Here is a 24530-nt window from a genome sequence, read left to right as displayed (position 1 = left end):
TATTGGGTTTGCTCTGCCTTTTGATAGGGTGTCAAGACGCTTCTTTGAACTGAGACATCCTCCTGTTACATTTTGGACGGGTTACACATACGTACATATACGCACAAAAAACACATCCGTAACCTGTATATAAGCGTGCATTTTCACTTGCACATGCAGTCGCTCCTTCATAATCCAGATCAAACACAGACCGTGGGCTTTTCGTGCAGCGGCCGACCTCCCCCCCCCCCCCCCCCCGGAGTGTTAAGGCCAAGTTTCACACAAAGATCCCTTCCACCTTTTATACGGCGCACAAAAAAAACGCCTCACCCTCCCAAAAATGTCTTCAGTTACACAGGTATCAAATAAATGGCTGCTCCATCTGCCAGGAACAGCTTTTACAAAGTGCAACTCACAAATGTGCTCAAAAGTTCCTGCTGAATGTTTTTTGGGGGGGCTTGTTGTCACATTAACATCACATTCTGCATGATACATCCAACATGTTTTGCTTGACTTGATGTTATAACTGTGATTAGATACCTTCATTTATCATTTTAGAAACTACTTATACGAGTGTGTGTAAGTTTTTGTGTGTGCTGAAGGGGATGTAGCATATTGAACTGATACCACTCTTAAATGGAGATTTTGTCTTTTGTCATTTATAATCTATAAACAGCTTTTAAAAATATGATAATTTGTTAATAGGTTTTAGACGGTCCACAACATTAATCCAAACAATCCTGCCAGTTTTGCTAATAGTAATCATCTTAGTAAGTCTGTATGTTCAAAGATAAACTGGACCTGATAGCTTCCTCTTCATCACTGTTGACACCTCTGTTATGGAGCAGGACAAGGACCCACAATGCCTCTCTCTGTCTCTGATCATCCCATGTGATGTTTTGAAAATGACGAACATGCTGCTGTCCACTTCAGCAGTGTCTTATCAAATCACATCCTGGGTTACGGCGAGGAGCTGTTTTTTCTGTGTGCATGAGTTAGTGTGTGTATGTGTGTGTCTGTGTGTGTGTGTGTGTGTGTGTGTAGTAGATCAGGTGAATGTGAGGAATCGGCTCCTACTCATTCCTGATGTCTCTTCAGTGATAAGAGCTGTAAGAAGGGAAACTTTCACACTTGGGTGTTGACACCTAAAAAAATGGCCGTAGATGCCACTGTGCTGCTTTAGAGAACAGAACGTCTGTGACCTCAGGGACCTCCACTGGACTTTGTGTCAATACTAATGCACTGCAACAAAGTGGGACGTCGGCCAGAGCTACTTCTGCTTGTGCTAGTGCGTTAGAGACTAATGGATAAGCTCACTGTCCACTGACCATAGACAGTCACGGCAGCAAATCAGGATCCTCTAAAATGCTGCCGGGAATCAATTTCCATGTTGATTTAGATCAGTGGATAATGTAGCCATCAGTTCTGTTGCCACTCGATGCAACAAGGCAAGACAGAACCAAGCCACTTTAAGGAAGAAATGTGAAGTTATTGCATGTACTGGTTAGGTTCAGTCATTTCTTGGCTGCATTTACATCTCAGCCTCGTAATGGTGAAGGAATCGTGTTCCAGCAGATCACAGCAAACAGCACGATGGCTTCAAATCTCACTCAGTCATGAGGCGCGGGGGCAGGACAAGTCAGGACCCCGTTTAACGGCTGCTTTCTGTCAGGCCGAGAAAAAAAAAAAAAAGACCCGATGAGACGACGCAGGTTCAGGGGTCGTGACCTCTGATTACGGTTACTTCAACTTGGGCCCCCCCCCCCCCAGGTCACACAGACAAAGTGGAGGGCTTAGACTTTAGCAGCTGAGGGCTCCATTGTCTTATCTGGGTAAACGTCCACTTACTGCGGGGTCATCTGGACTGTTGGTCCTTCCTACCTTCTGTTTGTCGCAGATAGCGCTCGTCTTTCTTTGGGAAACAGACATGGAATAAGTTAACATGGCTCATGCGTCCTTTAGAGTCCTGGTTTTTAGTCACTCAGACATGGTTATCTGGGACTTGAATAAAGACCAGAGAATCCACTTACATGATAACACATTTAGTTATTAGTCTTGTTTAACTTAACTGGAGCGCACCTGTTTGATCCAGAGCTGTGTGCTGAGTCAGTGTTCGCTATCTTCCGCTCACAAAGCTAATATTGGCCCATTGCAATATTTCCATTTATAATTGTTTACTGTACTGTTTAATACAAAGCACTTGATAGTCAGATACATGCTTATCATCATTCATTCCTGTGTGCGATGTAATTGCTGCCCTCATGGAGTACATATTTAAATCCTAACCGCACAGGAACAGTTGATGGTTAGACCGAAATAATGATTTACAGCTTGCGTCCCGGTGAATGAGGAAATTCATGTTCCCTCTTAATAAGAGATACCGGCGGAGAAACCAAAGCAGGGAGAGGATTCGCATTTCAGTCTGCGGTGACCGTGCCCACGGACCGTCAGCAGGTCAAGAGTCAGGCCTTCATTTGCATGTTTTCTTCCAGTTCCCAATCCTGTTCTCTCTCTCTCTCCCTCTAATATTAGAATACAGTGCTCTCACCGATAAGCTGCTTTCACACGAAAGGAAAAGGCTCAGTTTTAACATGTCTAAAGTGTGTGTCCTGCGGGTGTCTTCAAATGCTGATGGTCCTTTCTGCAGCCAGCTCTCACCCCGGCCAGCAGCTTTGTCTTGTTTGTGTGAAGTGATTGTCTCAACGTGTCAAGAGTCACACAGGTCACAATGGACTCGCAGGACGGGGCATTTCAATTTGGAGGGTTCAATGGGAACCTTTTATTACAGGGATCAGAGGAACGTTGAGTACTTTTAAGCACATTTCTTAGGGACAGAAGTGGTTTGTGACACTAAAAATCCAGTTTGAAACCTCTACTTTAGCCCGTAGTTAGCGTTTGGATGTTTCCTCATGAACATGATTTTCTATGTGGACTCCTAATAAAAAAATAGGCTTCTATTTGCACATCAAAACCCAAAGTGAGCCCAAAGTGAGAAGATCATGAAATAAAAATGTATTTATAACACCAGTGTGCGAGCTACTTATTTGTTTTTTTTATCCAATTTTTGAAGACTCTCAGCGCGCTTGTTGGTCTTTACAAGCCGTCAGTAAAGTCTGTCGTCCTAATCTTGTGAGCTCCTGGTGCTGATGGTCCCACATTTCTGGAGGCCCCTCGGTCATGTATGCGACATGGATCCTGAGTGCTTCATGCATTATACTGGGTTCTCAGGTTTTCGGCCGTTGGTGTTTCGTGTCCGCTGCCATACATCTGATACCACACGTGGGTTGTGGACTGAGTGGGGGGGGGGGGGGGGGTAAAGCTGTGATACCGCGGGGCCCGAGACAAGCCCCTCCGAGCTCGGGCCATGCGAGTGATGTGCGGAATGAGTTGGTTCTGCTCTGGAGTCTGCTGTTTAACTTACTGAGGGTCTCCGGGGGCACGACAGCTGGCTCCCCATGCCTGGCATACTGCCGCTCTCCAACACATTCATCACTACATAGACACACACACCTATACATGTGTACATTCCTCGGGTGATGGTGAATAGCTGCCCGCTGCTCCCAGTAGATAGATTGGTAGGATCGGTTACATTTTGGACTGTATTTTAACAGAAGAGATACTTGGATATCTGCAGAGTCGTACATCGTTTGTGCTGAGAGGACAAAACTGATATGAGTCGAGGCCTGTCAGCCATGTAAGACAGCATCCGTAAAATGAGAGAGGTGAGCTGTGGTTAGTTGTGGTTTGGCTTCAGGGCAACTTGGTTTGCAGCTGGGATGATCAACCTTTGACACACACACACACACATATTCAGTTGCACACGTATAAACAGTCGGCCTTGTATTCCCATCCATACCGGCTCTCTGTAGTCACTCAGCCAGTGGGGGCTGATAAAGTGGAAATAGTGGCCTATTATTACGAAAGCGATGACAGCGGCCGTGGCTGGCATACCTCTGGCATTGCGTAAGTGGAGCCTGTATCGCACGCAAATACTTTTTTATATCTCTTATTCTCTCCCTCTGTGGCTAGTTCACACGTTGTGAGGTGTGAATTCTATCACACACGTGTTTGCATCAGTTCAAGATTCATATTTATATCCCTGTTTGTTTTGGTGCTTCGTTGGCTCACTTTCCCCACAGAGATCTCACACTGTCAATAATCGAATAACTCCTACTCGCTCACAGACAGCCATCTGAAAGAAACAATAATATCTACAGAGAGGAGGAATTGTGCACTCATTAAGCCACAATTTGATTTTCTATCTAAAGAGCACTTGTTAAGTATGCAGGGTGCAAATCAATGGCTTTTTAACCATGTTAGTGGTTAGTGGGTGTCAATGCCGGGTTGACCGTCGGTTGCTGGGTTGTTCCACCGTTCTGGTCTGTAGCAATAGGATGGATCGCCATGACATTTTGTACAGACATTCATGGTCCACTTTGGTCATCTTGTGCCATCATCAGATCTTTTTTTTTTAATTTGTCCAATACTTTGGTTTATGATCAAATGTCCATAAAACTAATTCCATTTACATCAGCCTCAGGTGGACTTTGTGTTTAGCACTTATTAGCATATGTTACCATGCTTTTGACACACACACACACACACACACACACACACACACACACACACACACACACACACACACACATACAACTGTTCAAAGACTATCATTCCCTCTTTTTCTCTGGAAAACTACAGACCTCCCACCTGGGATTAAACCACATCTGGTGAGGTGGAACAGATGCAGGATCAATAGAGAACACACACACACACACTCACTCTCTCTCTCTCTCTCTCTCTCTCTCTCTCTCTCTCTCTCTCTCTCTGACACACAAACACACACTTGCGTTGATGTCTTACTAGAAGTCACTTCTCCTCCTACTTAAAAGCCTCTGCATTCCAGACCTCCACCACAGGAATGACTTCACCTGCGAGCAAAATTCAAAAAGCATCTTTATAGTCTGACTTCGCTTTAAGTGTGTGTGTGCATGTGCAGTAGGGCTCGTGCACATACGTGCAGTGTGGTTTGACTTTCAAATACACACTCGAAACACATTAAAGGGAGCAAATTGCCCTGTAGAAATGTCTGAGGCGCCTACTACAATATTTTCACCCTCCCTCTCCTGTCAGCAGTATTCACACACACACACACACACACACACACACACACACACACACGGAGCCAGTAGAGCTTACGGCCCTTCGTCTTATTATAGTATATATAGTGACCCTGCTCTTCCTCTCTTTCCCAATCTCGTTGAAAGCATCTAAACGTGTAATAACACAGGCCCAATACATCAATAACCTTTTTTTTGAAGAGCAGAAATAGTCCGTATTTGTGACTGATTGACGTGAAGTGCTGAGACTGTAATTCGCGAGCCCATTAAAATTAGTCTCTCTGGGGGTCGGTTAAATAGCTGTGTGATGTTGTGGCGTGTACCTGCAGGTTGAGCTGAAGTCATAATTTACTGCTTCCCCCCGCCCTGATGAATTCCCCTGTATGAGAGGAGGGAGATTGGGATTTTGAAGAACACAAAGTTGAGATGTAGAGGTTTTTTGTGAACAGTGTCTTAGCCTTTAGCATGAATGAAATGACAGATCAGACAGATACTTAACTGTGTGTTGAGGGAAACAAAAGTCTTTCGTTTTTGCAACATAGAATCTGAAGATATCCTGATAGTAAGAAACTGAGATTATTACGTGCTGACTGTAATTGCTACCGTATTTTCAGTGAGGAATGCTGTCAATTTGTCAGTGCCGGTGAGAACTAGTGAGACCACCCAAATGCTAAAAAAGTGTGTGACAAACTCCTGTCACATCGGGATGAACAGTAAAGTTTTGTAAATCTGCATTGTTCATCTGTGTTCCTGTGGAGTATAGCTAAGAATTACATAGCGATAGGTTCGCACACAACAGCCCCGTGTGATGCAGGATAATGAACCTGTCGGACTTACATTCAAACCAGCGTGGGCTGTAATTACTTTTTAAGCAGGAAAAAAAAGAGGGGTTAAGATCGGGACAAGGCCGGATTGGCAAGGAGAAAACTCCGAACAGGAAAGATTATCTCTGGAAAAAAAAAGAAGGGAAGAAAATGTTGCTTCCATGTAGCCTCTACTGACCCCTCCGACTTATTTTTTAGTTGAGAATTAATAACAGAAAAATACTTTAAAGAGGCTTTATTGCCTAATTTAGAAGCTGCAATGCAGAGGTTATGGATACTCTATAAAGACACTGGTAAGTTGAAAGAAACTGATCCGTCTCACTGCCTCCCTCCCTTTTCTGTCCTGAAGCTGACTCATTATCACACACCATTCTTGTCAGCCGTGTCACCGAGCACAATGCATTGACATTTAACTGACCCTCTGGAGGAGAAGACGAGGGGAGAGGGAAGAAGTAAACAGAGGAGGAGCAGGAGGAAGATATAGGCTAATGGTGGATGGAAGTTCTGGCCGTGATAAGAGCTGAAGTAAGGGAGATAGATGAGTCGTCAAGAGGAAGGGAGTAAAATTAGGTGACTTCAGGAGGAGGGAAGAAAGGAAGGAAAGGGGAGAGGATAGAGGGAGGGGGGGGAGCATCTCCCCTTTTTTTACCCTCACATACTCTCTTTTTTCGGACTTCAAAGAATCTCCCGGTGAGAGGGAATTATTCCCCTCCGCTCAACCGTACCGCTTTGTTACACCACTGTTCTTCTCCCCACTAGCCCTCTACCTCTGCAACCCCCCACGGTGGCCGCGTTTTACTGCTTCCAAACAGCTTCGTCTTGTAAACGGGGATGTTCATGGCTCTACTCAAACAGTGTTATAGCTGATGCATTGAAGAGGGTTGTCGGTTGCCGTTTCTTTCTGATTCTGAAAGCGAAGATTCCCACTCTCTCTTCCACTTCTGCATTCTGTCTTTTTTTTTATTTCCCTCTCTCAAAAGCCCACAAACCTTAAGGCTCCCCGGGGATTAACACGATGAAGGCCACCGACCAGTAAAACCCAGTAAGGGCCTGTAAAACCGGGACACAAAAAACACATGTGGGCGCACAAACGGTCTTTGTGAGCTGCACCTGAGCTCCCCTCTCCGTAATCCTCTCTCCACTTTCTTTTTGGTAACCCAAACAAGAGAAAGAGAGAGCAAGTAAGGTATTTCAGTGGTGGCTCGTCCCGGCTGAATCGGTGGCGGCGCGGGGCCAGGAGGAGGATAGAAACATCAAGAGGTCAGCTGGCAGCCAGCAGCTCCAGGTGGGCTGTGAGCCCGGCCCGGGTCCAGCCACCTGCGTCTGTATTAAACACTGTTTTCAATCTGCTGGCTGGTTCGGCGGCTGACTGACCGATGGACTGAATGCATGAATGAATCGGTGAATCTGACTGGCTGAATGGATTCATGAATGAACTCATTGATTGAGATAACGTTTGGCTGGGGGACCAACTGGCCCCCAGCGTCTGAACAGCTGATATACTCCATGTGCCGCCATGTGTCAGGGCAATTAGCCAAACACATTTGGAGCGCAACCTCTCAGCTTCCCAAAAATACGTAACGCTAATGCATGACATATCTATTCTATAGTTTGTCAGCTTGAGTATTTTTTGCCAGTTTTATCCATTGGCTTTTTGAGAAGACTAGAACAGTAACGCTGGATCGCTGCATGTAAAGGCAATCTGAAGTGCGGGAAAGGCGGACCCAGCCACTAACAATAAGAACTACAACATAGAGAGGTAATTGCAGAATGTGAATACATTGAATAATTATCTCTGAAAGATTCCAATCATAAACAAATTGATAAACAGGAGTTGTTGAATATAAATCTTAAGGTAACTTTAAGGACCGCATCAGACCCGAAGAAGACATCCTTGAAGACAGATTGTGTGAATCTGGCTGCTCGGCATTTTCTGTGCCATCTTCGGATAATTGTCAGCTTTCTCGTCCTCAGAACAGTTCCGGCTAATACATTAACAATTTATAGGGTTTCTCTAGACTTCCTGGAGTTGACAGCAGGTCTTAAGAGCAAGCCTCCAGGCCTCAGATACTCGACGGGGGGGGGCAGAGGGTGAGGTAGCTGGGGAGTTTTATCGTGGCTAATTAGGAATGGAAAGTAACAATTATAGCAGCCTGCTTTTATAAAAGTCACTCTATTCTTTGGTGCTTTTTCCTGCCTTGTGGGTTGACAGCAGACATTAAGTGAGAAATGGCAGGTATTCTTTTCATCCAGTAGCTAATCTTGTAACTAGCAGACCTTCCACTTGTATTAAGATGAGTATTTGCTGCTTTTCCTTGTTTTAAATTACAATGAATTGCATTCTGGAAGATTGTTTGTACGATGTCAGTATTAAGCATTCTCTGCCCCTTTAACCGGGCGGCCCGTGGCTTCGTGAGGAGGTGGAGTTTGGCAGAGTGTCACTTTAATGCCAGCAGGGGTGGAGGCACGATGGGGGTATTCAGCGGGCATTCAGCAGGTGTCGGTGGGGTATTCAGGGGTGTCGGAAGGGTCGGTGTCTCCCGAGCTTTTGTCCTCTGAAAGCGACCCCATGCACGCATACATCCACACACTTGAACACACACACACAAACGTCTTGGAGATTTGCCCGAGTCTCTATTTAAATTGACACAAGCCTCATGGTTTCCCAGGGCGACACCTCCCCATACCACCCAGTCCCTCCTCCCCCCTCCTCCTTTTTATTTCACCCTGCTTTGTTGAAAAGAGCCAATCGTGCGCTGGCTGGTAACTAGGCACCCTTTTTATCAGTAACCAGCACCAACAATAACTGCAACCCGACACCTCCTCAGAGAGAAAGACACTGAGGGAAGTAGAGAGTTGGAATGAGGCGGAGAGAGACGAGGAAAGAAAGACAGAAACTATGTTTGAAGTAGATTTCTTTCATTATATACTATATTGTTTTCTGTATTTACAATGATTTCATTTGTTGCTTTTCGGAAACAGATTTTGCAATAAAATCTGGATATTTTACTACACTCATGAAGTGTCTGTAATAAAAGTGAATGAAAGGAATGCATATGTGTGAGCAAAGGCCAGGATGGGCGAGGGACGTGAGCCGCTAACAGCAGAGAGAGAGACTGGGTCTGGTGTCGGTGTTATGGATACTCCGGTCCTATTAGGCCATTCATGGCTGGGTAGCTCTTAAGAGAGCGCTGCGGGTCGACCCGCGAGGAGGCTTTTGATCAGTGCGCCCCCCCCCCCCCCCCAAACCGACTATTTGTCCACTGTCAGCTTATCAAATGGGATCAATGCTGGAGAGAGTGAGGGGAGGAGCGGTGTGTCCATATGTGCAGGTCATGAGGGTGTGATTGGCGTTTGTACATTTTGTTTATGTGTACACACTCATCTTTGTTTGAACGGGCAGTTGGAAATGGGAACGCATGTGTTTGTGTCTGAGGACAATGTGTGAGCAGAGCAGCAGAGCTCGACTGACTGTTGACTAGGCTGTGAGTGTGTGTGTGTGTGTGTGTGTGTGTGTGTGTGTGTGCATTCCTGGTTATAGTTGAGTGATTCTCTCCTACGAAACAGAGAATGGCCCATTTGACTCTTCACCCTCTTGTGCTCTCTTGAATAAGGACTTTAAAAAGATCTAATAGTGCTAATTCTATTGAGCCAACCGCACACACACACAAGCACACACACACACACACACACACACACACACACACACACACATGCTGAAAGGACTCACCATGGTGATACATTGGTAGACACCAGCTATCCTGCAAAGGTATCAATGCGTATGCAGGTGTTTTATGTGCATGTCAATCTAAAAATCGTACACATGAATGGGGGCACGTACCGTGTCTCAGTCGACCTCACAAAATTACAAACAGGTAAAAGCAGCATGAAAAAGAGGCGTTTACAGATTGCATGGAAATTACACCACTTTGCGATTCATCGTGGAAGTTGCCTGAACTCACTCGCCGATGTGCAAACTGATGATGACTGAATAATAAATAACTAAAGTCCTTGAATAGATTGCTTGTCCCTTCTTTGACAGTTCACCTCCAATAAAATGGGACTATCTGGCACTCGGCTTCTGGTGCTCAAAGCGCCAAAAAAAAAAAAAAATACATTTAAAGAACTTGTTCATACATTTAATGAACTGGGTACTCCCAAAGATAATCCTGGGACCACCAGAAGCCCTCTGACGGGTCATGAGGATGCTCATTCTTGTCTTTGCATGATGTCAAGGGGCTAATGGCTCCCTACTGGAGTTGATGACAGTACACATTCTGACTTGTCCTGGAGTTCATCCCTTCAGCTATTTTACATGTATTTCTTTCCTACTTAATTAAGAGACATGATACACAATATGACATCCGCCTTTAAAAAAAAACAGATATCTACAGTTATTAGATTACAGATAGCACTCAAAAGAAACTGTGATGTGAAATGAGGATGACACTTTTACAACTAGATCCTGGAGAGATTCTGAATGATTGATTAAAAGTGACCTTAAATCACATTTTGCAATTAGAAGTCTTCAATTAAACCGTCCCTCAGTTGTCAGACCAAGAATGAGAAGCAGTTCCTGGATCGTTTTTCTGTCCCTTTTAATTTGCCTTTCAGACTGTGTGGGGTGCAAACTGGCCCACATCTTTGCCTGAAGGCGAGATGTTCTTTTTCCTCATCGTCTTGTGAAAAACAGAGCCCGATAACACCTGGGAGCTGTAACCTAACAAGAAGAAGTGGAGGGCTTTAACTCGATTAGTCGACTCAGAAGGGACAGGGGATGGCTGACGCGGCTGAAGGACTGGAGCGGAACAGCTGGATTTAACAGCGTTTTGAAAAACAGTCATGAAAGCAGCGCTGCAACGAGAGTGATGTGATAGTGCCTGCACACTTAGAGAGCTAATGGTGCTTGATAGTGCGCTGTTAGGCCGGGTGTTGTGCAGCACAACTGGTGTTATGCTCTGACATGTTATAATTGAGTTTGCGTGAGCCAAGCAAGCATCGCATGACGCTCGCCTGGTTTAGTGGACAAAGACATTTGTAAATGATTTACACAGGCAAGCTTTAATGCAGTTTCCCACAATGCCCCCCCCCCCCCCCCCCCCCCTCTCTCTCACCTCCCATTTCTACGTTTCTCTGTCCCGAGGGCATCTTCTCAAGCTTGTTAACAGCAGAATGTGATGTTCCCTACCAGCTGCTGATTCTATCCTCGGAAACCTTGTCACAACAACAAGCCTGATGCCTTCTCCCCCCCCCCCTCTGCTCTCGGTCACATGTCCGCATCTGCACTTCGCTGATCAAGGGTCTCTGTAGTATCTCCGTGATTAATTACCTTCTTTGGCAATAGTCTAGCAAGCGATGAGCTAACAAGTGCCGTGATACCAGTCAACCCTCAGGCATTAACACAAGCCAGGCGCTCCTTTTAGGCCCGTTTTGCATTGTCTGGCCTCCTCTCATCCGGGCTCGTTCAGCATTGTCTGGGCAGGAACAGTGCCTCCATTCTTCTCACCGCTCTCTCCCAGAGATCCTAAATGGGACATAGATATTCTAGCCGGGTCGGTTCTTGGCCTGGCACTCGATGCCCCCCAGTGCTCCGCTTAAGCACAGCCACTAAGGGCACTTGTGGAGGGCTTGTGGAAGTCCATTCTGCTTAAAGGTGAAGGTGGAGGAGAAGTCGATACGGCGGCACAGGCTTCTGAACTCCCTCGTGTGCCAAGCCAAAGGTTTCCCGTTATCACAGTGTGTTGATGGTTTTCCTGAACCAGATGTGTTTCAACCGTGTATTGTGTGATGGAACAGATACACCTTAATTGCACACAGTATAGCTCTCTATACTGGCAGTGTCACGGCTGGTGCCTTCACTTATCCTTTAACTGCAACCCAAAACATCTTTTTTGATATCCAGACTATTTTTGTCCGACTTACCCTGATAACAGCGGTACTTTTTTCTCGAACATGGCAATACATCAATATTATATTGATATCCTGATATGAGAATTAGACATCGTCTTAGATTGTGGATATCGTCATATCTTAATATGGCACAAGTGCTCCTGGTTTTAAAGGCTGCTGTTCAAGCTGTTCTGATATATTTGCCTTATATTCGTCAGTATATCCACATTACTGATGATTATTTATCAAAAATCTCATTGTATAAATATTCTGAAAAAGCACTAATGGTCAACTCTACAATATCGTCGCAATATTGATAGGTATCTGGTCAAAAATATGATATTGGATTTTCTCCATATTCTCAGGCCTTGTTGTCTGTCGGGCAACAAGGCCTGAGGCAGAGTCCACTCTTGCAATGGGCTTGTGATAATAAGACAATTTCACAAATATGCCGAATATGGTCGAACGTATTCAATCATAGTGCTGTCCATGTTATGATAAAGTTTTTTTGATAAATGCGTTCAACTTCCAATTTAAGGATTGCTGTTTTCTAATGTGAGATGTTCTCGAAGTTGTGTGACACAAAGGATCCGGCCTCTAGCTCCAGTTTGATCAAGGAGCTGCCTTCCCACCTGTCGTCATGGCTGTCTGATCGGCTCAATCACTGGTTCCCGGTTCCGTCAGTGTGTCTGCGTGTAATCCCACCTGTTCTCCGGGATGTTATCCATCTGACAACTCCGGCGCACCCGCCCAGACCTCACCCGCAGTCCCAACACACTTCCTGTTACTCACTTCTGGGGTGAAAGGAGTCTTTTGTGTGCCTGCTGCCACTTTTTTTTTTGCTCTATGACGGCTCGAAGAGAGAATGAGAGAGAGCTAATCCGTGTTTGGACCTCCTGAAGAGCTGTAGGTGTTGGGGGTGAAATAAGACTGCAACAGCTGTGTGTTTATGTGTATATATATATGTTCAGGCTTGATGATATATGGTCACACATGGACACACGATTTGCAACTCTGACACGACGGTTAATCAGCCCCCTGAGATATAAGACGGGAGTGAAACACACACACACTGTGCAACCCTTCATCTGTCTCCCTCCAGTTCTTTATTGCTGTTTTCGTCCATACTCACACTGCATATTAAACACCATACACTGTATCATTCCCCTCCTCTCGCCGTCTCTGGCCATAGTTTCCCTCCCTTTTCACACCAATCTGACCGCCCCGGCGGTTTGCATGTCCGTCAAGTTTATCTCCACGTCTCTGTGTGAGCGTTCAAAGCTTAGCCCCGTCTGTCCTCAACGCTTCAATCAGACGGACAGACGAGGCATACCTGAGGGGAAAAGATACGACCAGCGGCTTGTTGAAGGAGACGAGAGGGATCTTTCGCTGAGTGCTTCCAGATATGAGCGAGTGTACTCGCACACACGCATCAGCAGTCGAGTGACGGCAGACAGAGGCTCCGCAGCGTCGAGTGCGGGATGACAGAGGTTGTAGAACAGAATCTCGACTCTGTCAATTCTTAAGTACAGCTGCGATTAAGGTGACAGCAAGGTGTTCTTGGCTGTGATTGGACCTAAAGCTTTGGCATAGTCATCCCTCCGGTAATCATCTTGCCAGATTGTATGAATTGTGCCTCTTTTGAAGCGAACAATGTTGTTTATATAAGTCATAAAATGAAGTATAGCAGGAGTCTGGTCCGAGAGATTTATTTCTGAGAACCCATGAATCTCTTTCTTTATCTGCTAACCTGCTGCCTCTGGCATTCCTGTGGTTAATCATCTATCCTCGCTTAGCCGCTGTTTGCATTCCAAAAAAGCTTTTTTGCAAGTTAACAGAACTAGGTGTACCCTGTTTTATGACAAATGTCGGACTGTTGTTTTAAGGAAGCAGTAATGCTGGATGAAGCGTTGTCCTTTTCATCGTTTGAGCACTGCGTGTCATGCAGGACACCACGTTTAGGCTGCCATGAGTGCTGTTTTTCTTTGCTGTTTTTCTTGATTTGTGTAAGGGTAGAATATATGGTTCAACCGTATAACTTTTATTTTATTTTGGGCTATATTATATAATGGTTGCAAAGAGAGAGTGTCAATCAAGCCGGATCAATTCTGTAGCTGTCTAATAGTTTGTAGAAATTAAAGTTTGATACTCCAGAGACATTTCCTTTTTTTTTACCTCTTTTGATCGACGGCGTTTTGATTAGGTTAATTTCAGTGTGATTTTTGTGGCGGCGATTTCCCTCTGCCTCCAGCATACAGGATGTATGTCAGTGTGTCTGCAAACTGCTGATATGGGATCTGATGTTGGCGCTGGCTGCCGAGAGAGAGAGAAAGAAAGAGAGAAATGGAGACGAGCCTTGACACCTTGTTGGCCTCTGAACAGAACAGTTGAAATTAATGTTGAGGGCAATGCTTCCTTTGAGGAAAACCAAAATATTTTAATTGGAGTATGGGCACACAAAGAGAGATTAGATCGATGAGATGACAAGCAGAAAGATGAGAAAGAAGGATTTTTTTTCATAGCACTCAGCTCAGAGCAAAGTGACTTTTTTTGGGCAGTTTCCTGCCATGTTTTATTGCAAAGAGATGTGCTGCCAAATTGTGCTTCTCAGAGAGAGAGAGAGAGAGTGTGTGTGTGTGTGTGTGTGTGTGTGTGTGTGTGTGTGTGTGTGTGTGTTTGATCACCTCTCAAGACAAGCGTGCTGTTTGTTTGCCCTACCCAGGCTGAGGGTGTTCAGGCGTGTCCAATAAGGCGGAGCTGACAGTTGAGTTTCTGCTCTACGATTGGCTGGAAGCCATTCAGGTTACAGTTTTTGTACTGATTGAAATATTTGAAAACCTTTAAGAGGGGGGGGGGGGGGGGGTCCGCTTCTCTCTTGGGATTTAAAAGTACCTGACAGCAGTTTTCATTGGCTGCTCCGCTGTAAAAGTTTAACTGTGCAGTAAAAAGGTTTGTAAGGTTTTAAGCTCTCTATTACCGTTCTCTTTAGTCACGATAAATGTCAGCAGGAGGGAAATAACCTCATCAGCTGAGAATGAGCCACTGACAGGAGGAATAGCACCAGGTTGGGTGTTTTCTGTGGATCACGTCTGTATTGAACCTTTCAACTGGGTTTAAGGTCGGCAGAAGTTGTGTGTGAAAGGGTTAAAGTGTGTCTCCCTGGTGGGCTTGTCACCTCGCTAAAACCTGTCACAGCTACAAATGTGTTGTTTGTTTTCTGCTGTTTTATTAGCCGTCCCTCTCGCTAACTGACTAAACACAGTTGTTGATTTTACACGTTGGAGTTGGGCAGGTGGGGTGGCCACCAGAGTTGTCAAGCAAATACTTTACTAAAAGAAATGCCAAGTCTCAAATACAAAAATAGTAATTTTCAGAGATACGGATGATTGTGTCCTTGATAATGTTGTTTTTCATGTGAGGTGTTTGGTAATAGTGTCAACATCTCTAACGGTAGCGTTCTTTTGGAAGGAACGAGGAAGAACTATTAATTTGAGTTTGTTGACATATTGGAGTCAAAGAGGGAATTTTGGATATCTCTTTATATCACTCCGTCAATTCGAAAATACTGTCAACAGCCATTCAAAAAAGATTTCGCCATGTTTTTGGTTATAAAATGTTTTATAAATCAGGGTATGAATGACATGTGAACACCCTCTCTGAACACACTTGTAAGTGCTACTGAAGTGGAGCATTCTGGCTCAGAGTATCAGAAAAAACCTCATCTTGAGAAAACGTCTTTTATTAAAGATATGTATCGTAAAATAAACAACAATTTTAAGACACTACAGGTGAATAGGGGAAACAAATTGAACTAACAGATATCACCATGAAACGTGTGTGAAACGTGTGTGTGTGCATGTGTGTGTGTGTGTGTGCGTGTGTGTGTGTGCGCATGTGTGCGTGTTCTTGTCCCTCACAGTGACAGCTGGCCAGCAATTTAGGTTGGTTGGTGAGCACAAACCACAGCACTATGTGGTCAGTGGAGCACGCTGAAAGTTGATAGACATATTTATTAGCTTTCCATGCGTGTGCACGAGTGTGTGGTCATTCGTGTGTCATCTTTGCGGCTTGCTTCACAGGTCATTAACAGCTCTTATCGCCTCTGCAGCCCTGCTAGCGGGACTCCAGCTGTGTGGCCTGTTGGCACATCTCCTTTTGTTTCTGTCAATAATGAACCCACCTACACCTCACTAAATATAACCTACTACGTTTAACTGATTCCAGTTGATGTGTTTTACACGTCTTAATCGTTAGATTCACATTTATCAGTGCTTCAAAGCTGTAGGAGGACAATAACCAAATCGTAATGTGCCGCAAACACATTGCTGATCTTTACCAGGGCTGTCCAGTGAGTGTTTGGACGCTTGTAAACATGCCAGCTAATAGAGATAAGGGGATGTGTGTGTAGCTAATAAACTGTTCACCCATGATACTTCAAAAGTGTGGAGATTACGTAGCGGCTTTGCCGCTTGTTTTTACTCGGAGGGTCATCTATTAAAACGCTCTCAGTAGTAGTAAGTCCCGTTAAACCCGTGTGTCTGTGGGTGGGCGGCTATATGTGTATGTGTGTGTGTGTGTGCTGACATGCTTGTACACATAAAATGTTTTTTTCCGTGGCGTCTGTCCGTGACACACCCTTTCCACGGTTCAACCCATCCTCCGTGTGTATGTGTGTGTGTGAGTGTGTGATCCCATGCTAGCAGCTGGTGGGCTTTTATAAATAGCGTGGGTTGGGATGCCCCAAAAGAGAAAGAAAACAAACTACTTGCTTGTAAATGTGTCCCAAGTGTAAAAAATAATTATTGGTGTTGGAGTAAGACAGTTGTAAGATATTGCCATCCTCTTTCAGTATGTAATAACTGACACTCCTTCGGTTATAATAGATGAGAATGATTGCATAGCCAATGCGGTCGAAATCAGATTTTTCTCAGCAACGCCCTCGTCTTTTCTTTCTGCCTCGTAGATTCCGCTCCCCATCTTTCCACGAGCCTGTGATCTTTTTCTGTCGCGGCCTGTCATTTTTGGATCCAGCTCTCCCCACCACCACACTGTCACGACACTGCAAAGTCCTTCCCACTCCGGGGAAGCTAATAATTCTCGGAGCACCGACTGTATCGGAGCACTAATCTGCTGTAGTTTACTTAGTCACCAAATAGCTTGACTTGTGTGCAGAATGGGTGATTGAGTCCCGTGTCAGTCACCGTGTAAAAGCCGTACACTGAGAGCAGCTGTCAGTGCATGTGGTTTGAATGTTTGGATGTGAAACGAGAATGAATAAATGCAAATGAAGGGGTGAGCGTGTGTGGTAACAGATTGTGTCAGGATCTTCTTGGTTACAGACTCATTTGATGTGATTTATTTTTACTTTGAGTGTAGAGTAAAAATACCACAAAGCCTCAACCAAAGAATAGCATGAGTAAGAGCCGACGTAGAATTTCATTCACTAAATTACGACTGCATAAACAGAACCGTGCCAGTGCGTGCGTGCATTTCTCTGCCACTATATGTGAGTGCATGCAGAATGTGTGCGTTCCAGTGTGAATGTGTGTGTGTGAACCTGTCAGTTGACGGATCTCTGGCGGCAAGCGGGATAGCAGTGTTTTCTCCGACCTACATGGAGAGACAGGTGTGCAGCGCTGCAGACAAACAAAACGCACAAAAGCCAACAGACAGTCAGCACTGTGTTGAATGAGCAGCGCTTTACAGCGGCCCTGTACACCACAGCTGCTGCTTAATATCACTGTCCTGCGGCAGTGACTCGTTAATATGTGTGTGTCTGCATTTGTGTGCATCACTCCGGCTGCACCGAGCTAGCCGACCCTCCTGCCGAGTCCCACTGTGAGTTGTATGTCCTAGTGCAGTTGGAGTCGACCCCCCCGGTCTGGTTAGTGGTTAGCTTGAAGCTAGCCGACCTGTCCACACCCTGCTCTGATGGACTGTGTGAGGAGAGCTAGGGGTCCTGAGAAACGACCTACGTCTCAGAGTGACAGGCCACCTGTGGCCGAACCTCACCATGACTCTTTCACCCCGAAACCTCCCCCAGACACACATGACACACTCATGTGCTAGGTGTGGTGCAGCAAAGCTGTGCAATACGACCCATCTCCCTGCCCCGTTTCAACAGGGTTACCCCCCCCACCCCCCCTTTCAAATTTCATCTGGCCTCACCACCTGTTGTCAGCTGTACTTCACCCTGCCCGTGCCCTCTGCAGCCTATAGCCTTCTGTTCCCCTCCATAGGCACCAGAGCTTACAGTTGTACCAGAAGTAGGTATGAGAGCAGACCCAGCCCTCCCCAGGGGCAGAAATCCTACACTGATCCAATTACTCCCAGCCGGGGCTTGAATCAGACCGAAACCACCCCGACTGGCAACTACTTGATTCAATCTAGCGGCAAAAGTGTTACACAAGTACACAAGTCAATCTGTTAAGCTGCAGCGTAGAGAGGGCCGAGAGGGCAGAAGAGATAGGATTGGGTCCAACCAGTATTGGGTTGAAGCTGCACACAGCACAAATGCACACAGCACAAATGACCACGCGTTTTGAGTGGTAAATCTATTATATATATATTTAACGTTTCTATTTTCATATTAATAAATACTGTATAGGCATGTCTTTCGGAAACAGTATTCAAGCCGCTGTGGGACACTGAAGAATGAACTTAGCTAATGATAGATACGAGTGGACGGGAACATGAGCGGAGGAGACAGAGGCAGTTGTCCGGAGACATGAAGGGGGAGCAGTTTGGCAGTAAATCAAGTCTCAGTGTAACTTGATAATAGTTGGGAAATATGTGAGAGAACTATACACACGCTACTACAGGAAGTGAATCAATATGCTTGTGTTGTAGTGCAGGTCTACAAACATTTCCTTTTTGCTTTTATTTCAAGTGAAATCTTCATTTCCCAACTATTTCACTTTAATTGGCAACCTTGGAAACACATTTGGCTTTCAAGTGTGTGTTGCTGTCGGCTTCATCTGCTTTGTTGATATGCACTGCGTCACAGAAGGCGCTCACCTTGCTGAAACCTGGCCCCATGTCTGAGGACACGCTGGGCCTCATTTTGCCTGTCAGACTATAGTTTACTGCTCAATTTCGATGATTTCTTCATGTCAGTGTTTAATCTGTTGCATGCAAGCCTGTTGCTTTTGGAGCTGCCGATCAGTAGAAGTGCATTAACGGCAAAATATCGTCTCTCTCTTCCCCCCAGATGGCATCCATCACGTCGTGGCCGTCTGCACGCTGCGCGTCACCATCATCACCGACGACATGTTGACCAACAGCATCACGGTGCGTCTGGAGAACATGTCCCAGGAGCGCTTCCTGTCCCCCCTGCTCAGCCTCTTCCTGGAGGGCGTGGCGGCTGTGCTCTCCACCAAACGGGAGGCGGTGTTCGTGTTCAACATCCAAAACGACACCGACGTGCAGGGCTCCATCCTCAACGTGACCTTCTCGGCGCTGCAGCCCGGAGGCACCCCGGGTAAAGGGACGTTCTTCCCTTCCGAGGAGCTGCAGGAGCAGATCTACCTCAACAGGACTCTGCTGAGGCTGATATCCTCTCAGGAGGTAACACACGTCAATGCACGTTCAAGTGCAAGTATTCTCCATAGGCTGAAGTTGCATTTTAAGGCCGCGATTTTCCCCTTCTCTCCAGGTGTTGCCATTTGATGACAACATCTGCCTGCGGGAGCCCTGCGAGAACTACATGAAGTGCGTGTCGGTGCTGAAGTTCGACAGCTCCCCTCCCTTCATCGCCTCCGACACGGTTCTGTTTCGGCCCATCCACCCCATCAACGGGCTGCGCTGCCGCTGTCCGCTCGGTTTCACCGGCGACTACTGCGAGACCGAGGTCGACCTCTGCTACTCGGGACCCTGCAAGAACAACGGGAGGTGCCGCAGCCGAGAGGGGGGGTACACCTGCGAGTGCCCGGAAGACTTCACAGGTGAGTCTTCTGCATGGAACAAAAAAGGAAATAAAAAAAATAAATCGTTACTCGTAACTCAACTCATTTTTCTTTTAATAGAAAACAAAATACATGATCTTAGTGCTCAGTTTTTCCACTCAGACTTAATTACAGAATTCATTTTTTTTGCAGTTCATTGTAGCCCAAAGCTGGCAGAATTTGCAGCGCAATCATAGAAACATTTCCCTACATTTTCAAAAGAATTCATAGTTTGCATATCGTTGGAGAAAGGTGGGACTATCAAAGTAAATCATTTATTACATTTAATACCTCTTCATTTATTTGTATTTTGAAACTAGATTATTGGACAAAAGTATCTCAACTAAACTATATCGTGCTTAAATCAAATTACACATTTGTGGTATTTGCCTGTGTGTAATAAAGCCAGCACAGAAGAAAACTACCTATGTCTTTTTTAAGTACATGCAAGGGCTCATATTCTTTCTGACAAAGGCTTCAATGACTGGTACAAAATGTGCTAAACCGCACTGACAGGTTGTAAAAGCTCTCAGCACCTTTTGTTGTCGCTTGAGGTCGACCCCAGTGCAGGAAGGGGAAACGTGCTTTGTCATGCTGCAGGTACACATGCAGTAGATTTATTGCTGTATAGAGATGTGCGCATTGCTGACTATACTGGTCAAACCAGATCTCACATATCATATAATCCACATTATTTCTGTGCTTCTTAAAAAGTAATACTATCCATGCCTATTGTGTCACAGTGTGTCATTGTTTTTAGAGGAATACATGAGGGGAACAGGTATTTTTGTTGGGATCAGTAAAGACTCTTGGCAAGTAAACAGATTCTCAGTTAATCCTCATAAATCAGTGAGCCAACAAAATGGAGACGCATTGACAAGACTCGACAGATAAAAGGAGGAATGGAAGAAGAAGCCAGTTAGTAACCACGGACTCTTAGACAAGTCAAGTTTGAGAATATTCTAACTGATCAAAAACTGATTTGAAGAAAAAGGACTCTAAACTCTGTTTCTCTGCACAGCATTCACATGGTAGATGAGCCTCGGAAGCTTTCATCATCCCCATTGAAATCACTTTCCGAAATATTTCCCGATGTCCTCCCGTACTTCCCCCCTTGTACATCTGATACCTGGCTGACTGTCTCTGCGTCTCTGTCTCTCCCTAATAGAGCAGAGAGGGCCTCTGACAGCCGTCGTCCCCGCTCTCTTCTGTCTCTCCCAACACTCTACCTGTCCTCTCCTCCTCCTCCTCCATCCTATCTGATGTAATTACCTGATTATACCTGCCTTTGTCACTCACCGGCCCTCTCTCGCCTTCTCCTCCTGCTCCCCATGTCCGTCTTCTCCACTCACCCATCATATTTCCCTTACCTGCGTCCCGCTGTCCCCTCTTTGAAGGTCACAGTTCAACTCCAGATAGTCAGGGCCCATCAGGGGCCATTATGGGCCTGATGACAAGGGGGGCCCGATCTATCCTCCTTGGGTTTCCTACATTACAGGGAAACAGATCCTTATAATTCCCCCTCGAAAAAAAAAAAAGGATTATGCTGAGGAGAGAGGGGCCATTAGCTGGTTCCAGGCTGTGGTGTTGGGGATCTGTGTGTGTGTCCTGGGTGGACAGATCTTATCTGGACAGCAAGTTGACACACAACACGGCATGGGACCCATCACAAATAATATTGTCCTGTCAGAAAGAGGTCTGCTGGCGAATTAGTGGAGGAATTTATGCGAGCCGAGCCAGGAAAGCTGAGCTAGAGCCTCATGATCACATTTAGGAGGAATGCATGGCCAGACCCACTGCAGCAATTAACTGAATTAGATGATATAATATCATACGTTTTGGTATCGGTCGCTCTGAAAAAACGGGCTTATTCCGAGAACACTATTTCGTATTTCTTTCAACAGTCATGTTTGCAGAAATCACCTCATAAACAGAGGAAACCTCTCCACTGACAGTAGGGAATGCAGAGCGTTCGCACCGATGCGCTGATGATTGATCACACAGACCTATAAAGTAGATGCATATATCCAATCTGAATGGAAAACAGAAAGCTCCCTTGGTTCATTCTGGTAAATGTTGGACATGGCTGGTTAAAGTAGATGAAGAAGTGGTTGAGGGAGAAATCCAACTGTGGGAATGTTCATTTAACAGTGAATGTTTTCTGGGACTTCATTAAAGCCAAGCTAGAGTTACGCTAAGAAGGAATTTTGTTATCTTTATATGGCTCGAAAGTATCAGCCGTGGATTTGAGTTAATGGCGGAATCTCTCATCCCTGTCACTAGAGTTCTTCTTTTAACTGCTCTCCGTTAAGCTTTTTTTCCCCCTCATTACTCCTCTTTATGTCCAATCCTCTGTCTTCTCTCCAAATATGGCCAGAAAAACAGACCCAGAAAAACCTATAAACAGGGCTTTGTCAGTGTTGGATGGAGATAGATTTTAGAAGAGTCCTTAACAACATAACACTGTTGCAGACTTATTAGCAGAAGGCACGGGTTCGTTGTAAAAGTGTGCTTGGCTTCTAATCAAAGGCGTCTTGTTAAAACAACTGGATTCCAAACGGATGATGTGTATTTCAGTCGACGGTGGAAAACACGCTTCGCACAAAAGATAAAATGATGACAGTGAATTGATGAGATGATGATGATGACGACAGGTAATTCATCATTCAGATGCACTGTCACTGCAATACACACATCGTATCTACAGGCTTACAGTATCCAGACAAGGTGTGAAGATATCCAGCCGTTCAAACGAAGACAGCCGGGGAAGATGCCAACTTGAGTAAAAAAATAAAATAAAATGACGTACAGTGAATACAACTAATTCCCCCTTTCTTCTCATAGGCGAGCACTGCGAGGTGGATGCATTGTCAGGCCGCTGTGAGCCCAGTGTGTGTAAGAACGGCGCCAAGTGCGTCAACCGGCTCGCAGGTGGTTTCATGTGCGAGTGTCTACCAGGAGAGTTCGAGAAGCCCTACTGTGAGATGACCACCCGCAACTTCCCCGGACAGTCCTTCATCACCTTCAGAGGCCTGCGGCAAAGGTTCCACTTCACCGTCTCCTTCACGTGAGTACTTTCCCTACTTCCTTCCTTTGTTCCCTTTTTGTCTGTTTTTTATTTACCAATGAACACAAAGTGACATTCACTCCAAATGACTATGTATGGATGAAATTGTGTTGAAAATAAAGGAAACTCCAGAATTACAGGCTGTTAAACTTTCTGGATAGCATTTATTTATTTCTTTGCCGCACCACACACCTTTTCACTGCACAGCAACAGCAGCGCACCTCTGCGATACCTCTTGTAGCAGTGTGTTGCTGCACAAATAAAAACAGCAACTGTGGCGTGCCGAGACATGTGCACACTTTTCCATCGTGTCCCGGTTCCCTCCTCTCACACACACATGTAATAGCAGAGACGACACGCACTCACACACTCCGTATGTGCAGCGTTGTGAGGCTCGCTCGTGAAACTGCTGATCGAAGAACTGCGACACAGTAAATATTATGACGAGAAAAACTTCTATCGAATGTTTCGCTACCAGTCGTAGGTGAGGGGAGTTTGATAAAAGGGAGTTCGTCGACACCGTGACGGTGAGAAAGGTTTGCAGTGCGGTGAAAACAGGAAAGGCCGTGTGATGTGTTTCCCCTTATCAGTGTTTGGCTACAGCCATCCTGACTTCCTCACTGGCATCTGCCGGCTGACTCCTCTGCCCTCACCTTACATTCCCAACACAGACGTGCACAAAGAGCAATGTGAACTGTGTGCCCTTGTGGAGCACACTCGCCAGTAGGTATTTACCAGGTCTTTCTCCCCCCCCGTCCCCGTCCTGACACGTGGGACACGCTCATGCATCGTCCGAGGCAAGGGGAACTGTTTCCTCTCTGCGGCCCGCCGGTTCTTACACATCCTGCCTTTCCTTTCCAAGTGACTTTTCCTCAAGAGCCCCATCGGCCCTTTCATCGCCAGGCTATCTGCGAGGCCTTCAACCGCTCGGTCCCGCTCTGTTTGAGTTGGATAGGTGCTTAGAAATGTAACAGGAAACGTGAGCTAGAGCAGAGAAAAACTGTTGGAATCCACTCAACCCTTTGTGTGTGACTCATCTGAATATCCATTGTTTTATTTTTCTCCCTTTGGAATTTTAAATTGGACAAATAAATCCCGTACACATGTAAAAGAATTGAGACACAAACTGTTTAATAAAATACCACATACTGTTTCTCTATTTTTGGGTTGATTTCCACTGTTAGTCGTGCTGTTCTTCCATATATATATATAGAGGAAAAGAAAGAAAATAACCTATAAGAATCTCTAAAATCCCATCTGTCTGCAGGTTTGCTACCACAGAGAGGAACGCTCTGCTCCTCTACAACGGCAGATTCAATGAAAAACACGACTTCATCGCTCTGGAGATCATTGACGAGCAGATTCAGCTCACCTTCTCTGGAGGTTAGCCCCCATAATATGAATGTGTGTGTGTGTGTGTGTGTGTGTGTGTGTGTGTGTGTGTGTGTGTGTGTGTGTGTGTGTGTGTGTGTGTGTGTGTGTGTGTGTGTGTGTGTGTGTGTGTGTGGCGACCACTTAAAGTAATTGTTGTTAATATCAGCTACATTGTAAGTAGATTAACACAGGTGCAAGTGCACTTTATCTAAAGTGACTTTCACAAAGAGCCGACTCTTATCAACATGCACTTCTTTTTGAAAAGGTGTGCGATTTTGTGCGTGTGTGTTTGTGTGTTACTGCATTCACGTATTCAAACATATCAAAAAATGAACAC

The 24530-nt window shown here is 45.4% G+C and overlaps 1 protein-coding gene across 1 annotated transcript in view; it reads left to right on the top strand.

The window, feature by feature from the left end:
• The window catches only part of celsr1a (cadherin EGF LAG seven-pass G-type receptor 1a), an 80174-nt gene that overhangs the window by 12962 nt on the left and 42682 nt on the right, over positions 1-24530 (top strand). Inside the window, exons 2-5 of the mRNA XM_076111397.1 lie at positions 19020-19375; positions 19464-19752; positions 22597-22819; positions 24087-24202. Coding sequence (XP_075967512.1) covers positions 19020-19375; positions 19464-19752; positions 22597-22819; positions 24087-24202 — 984 coding nt within the window. The remainder of the gene's footprint in view (positions 1-19019; positions 19376-19463; positions 19753-22596; positions 22820-24086; positions 24203-24530) is intronic.

This window comes from Anarhichas minor, unplaced genomic scaffold (assembly GCF_050575085.1).
Source record: "Anarhichas minor isolate MPS153535 unplaced genomic scaffold, ASM5057508v1 ptg000045l, whole genome shotgun sequence".
NCBI classification, from domain to species: domain Eukaryota; kingdom Metazoa; phylum Chordata; class Actinopteri; order Perciformes; family Anarhichadidae; genus Anarhichas; species Anarhichas minor.
Note: the sequence above shows the minus strand (reverse complement) of the source record. Positions and strands in the feature narration are given on the sequence as shown.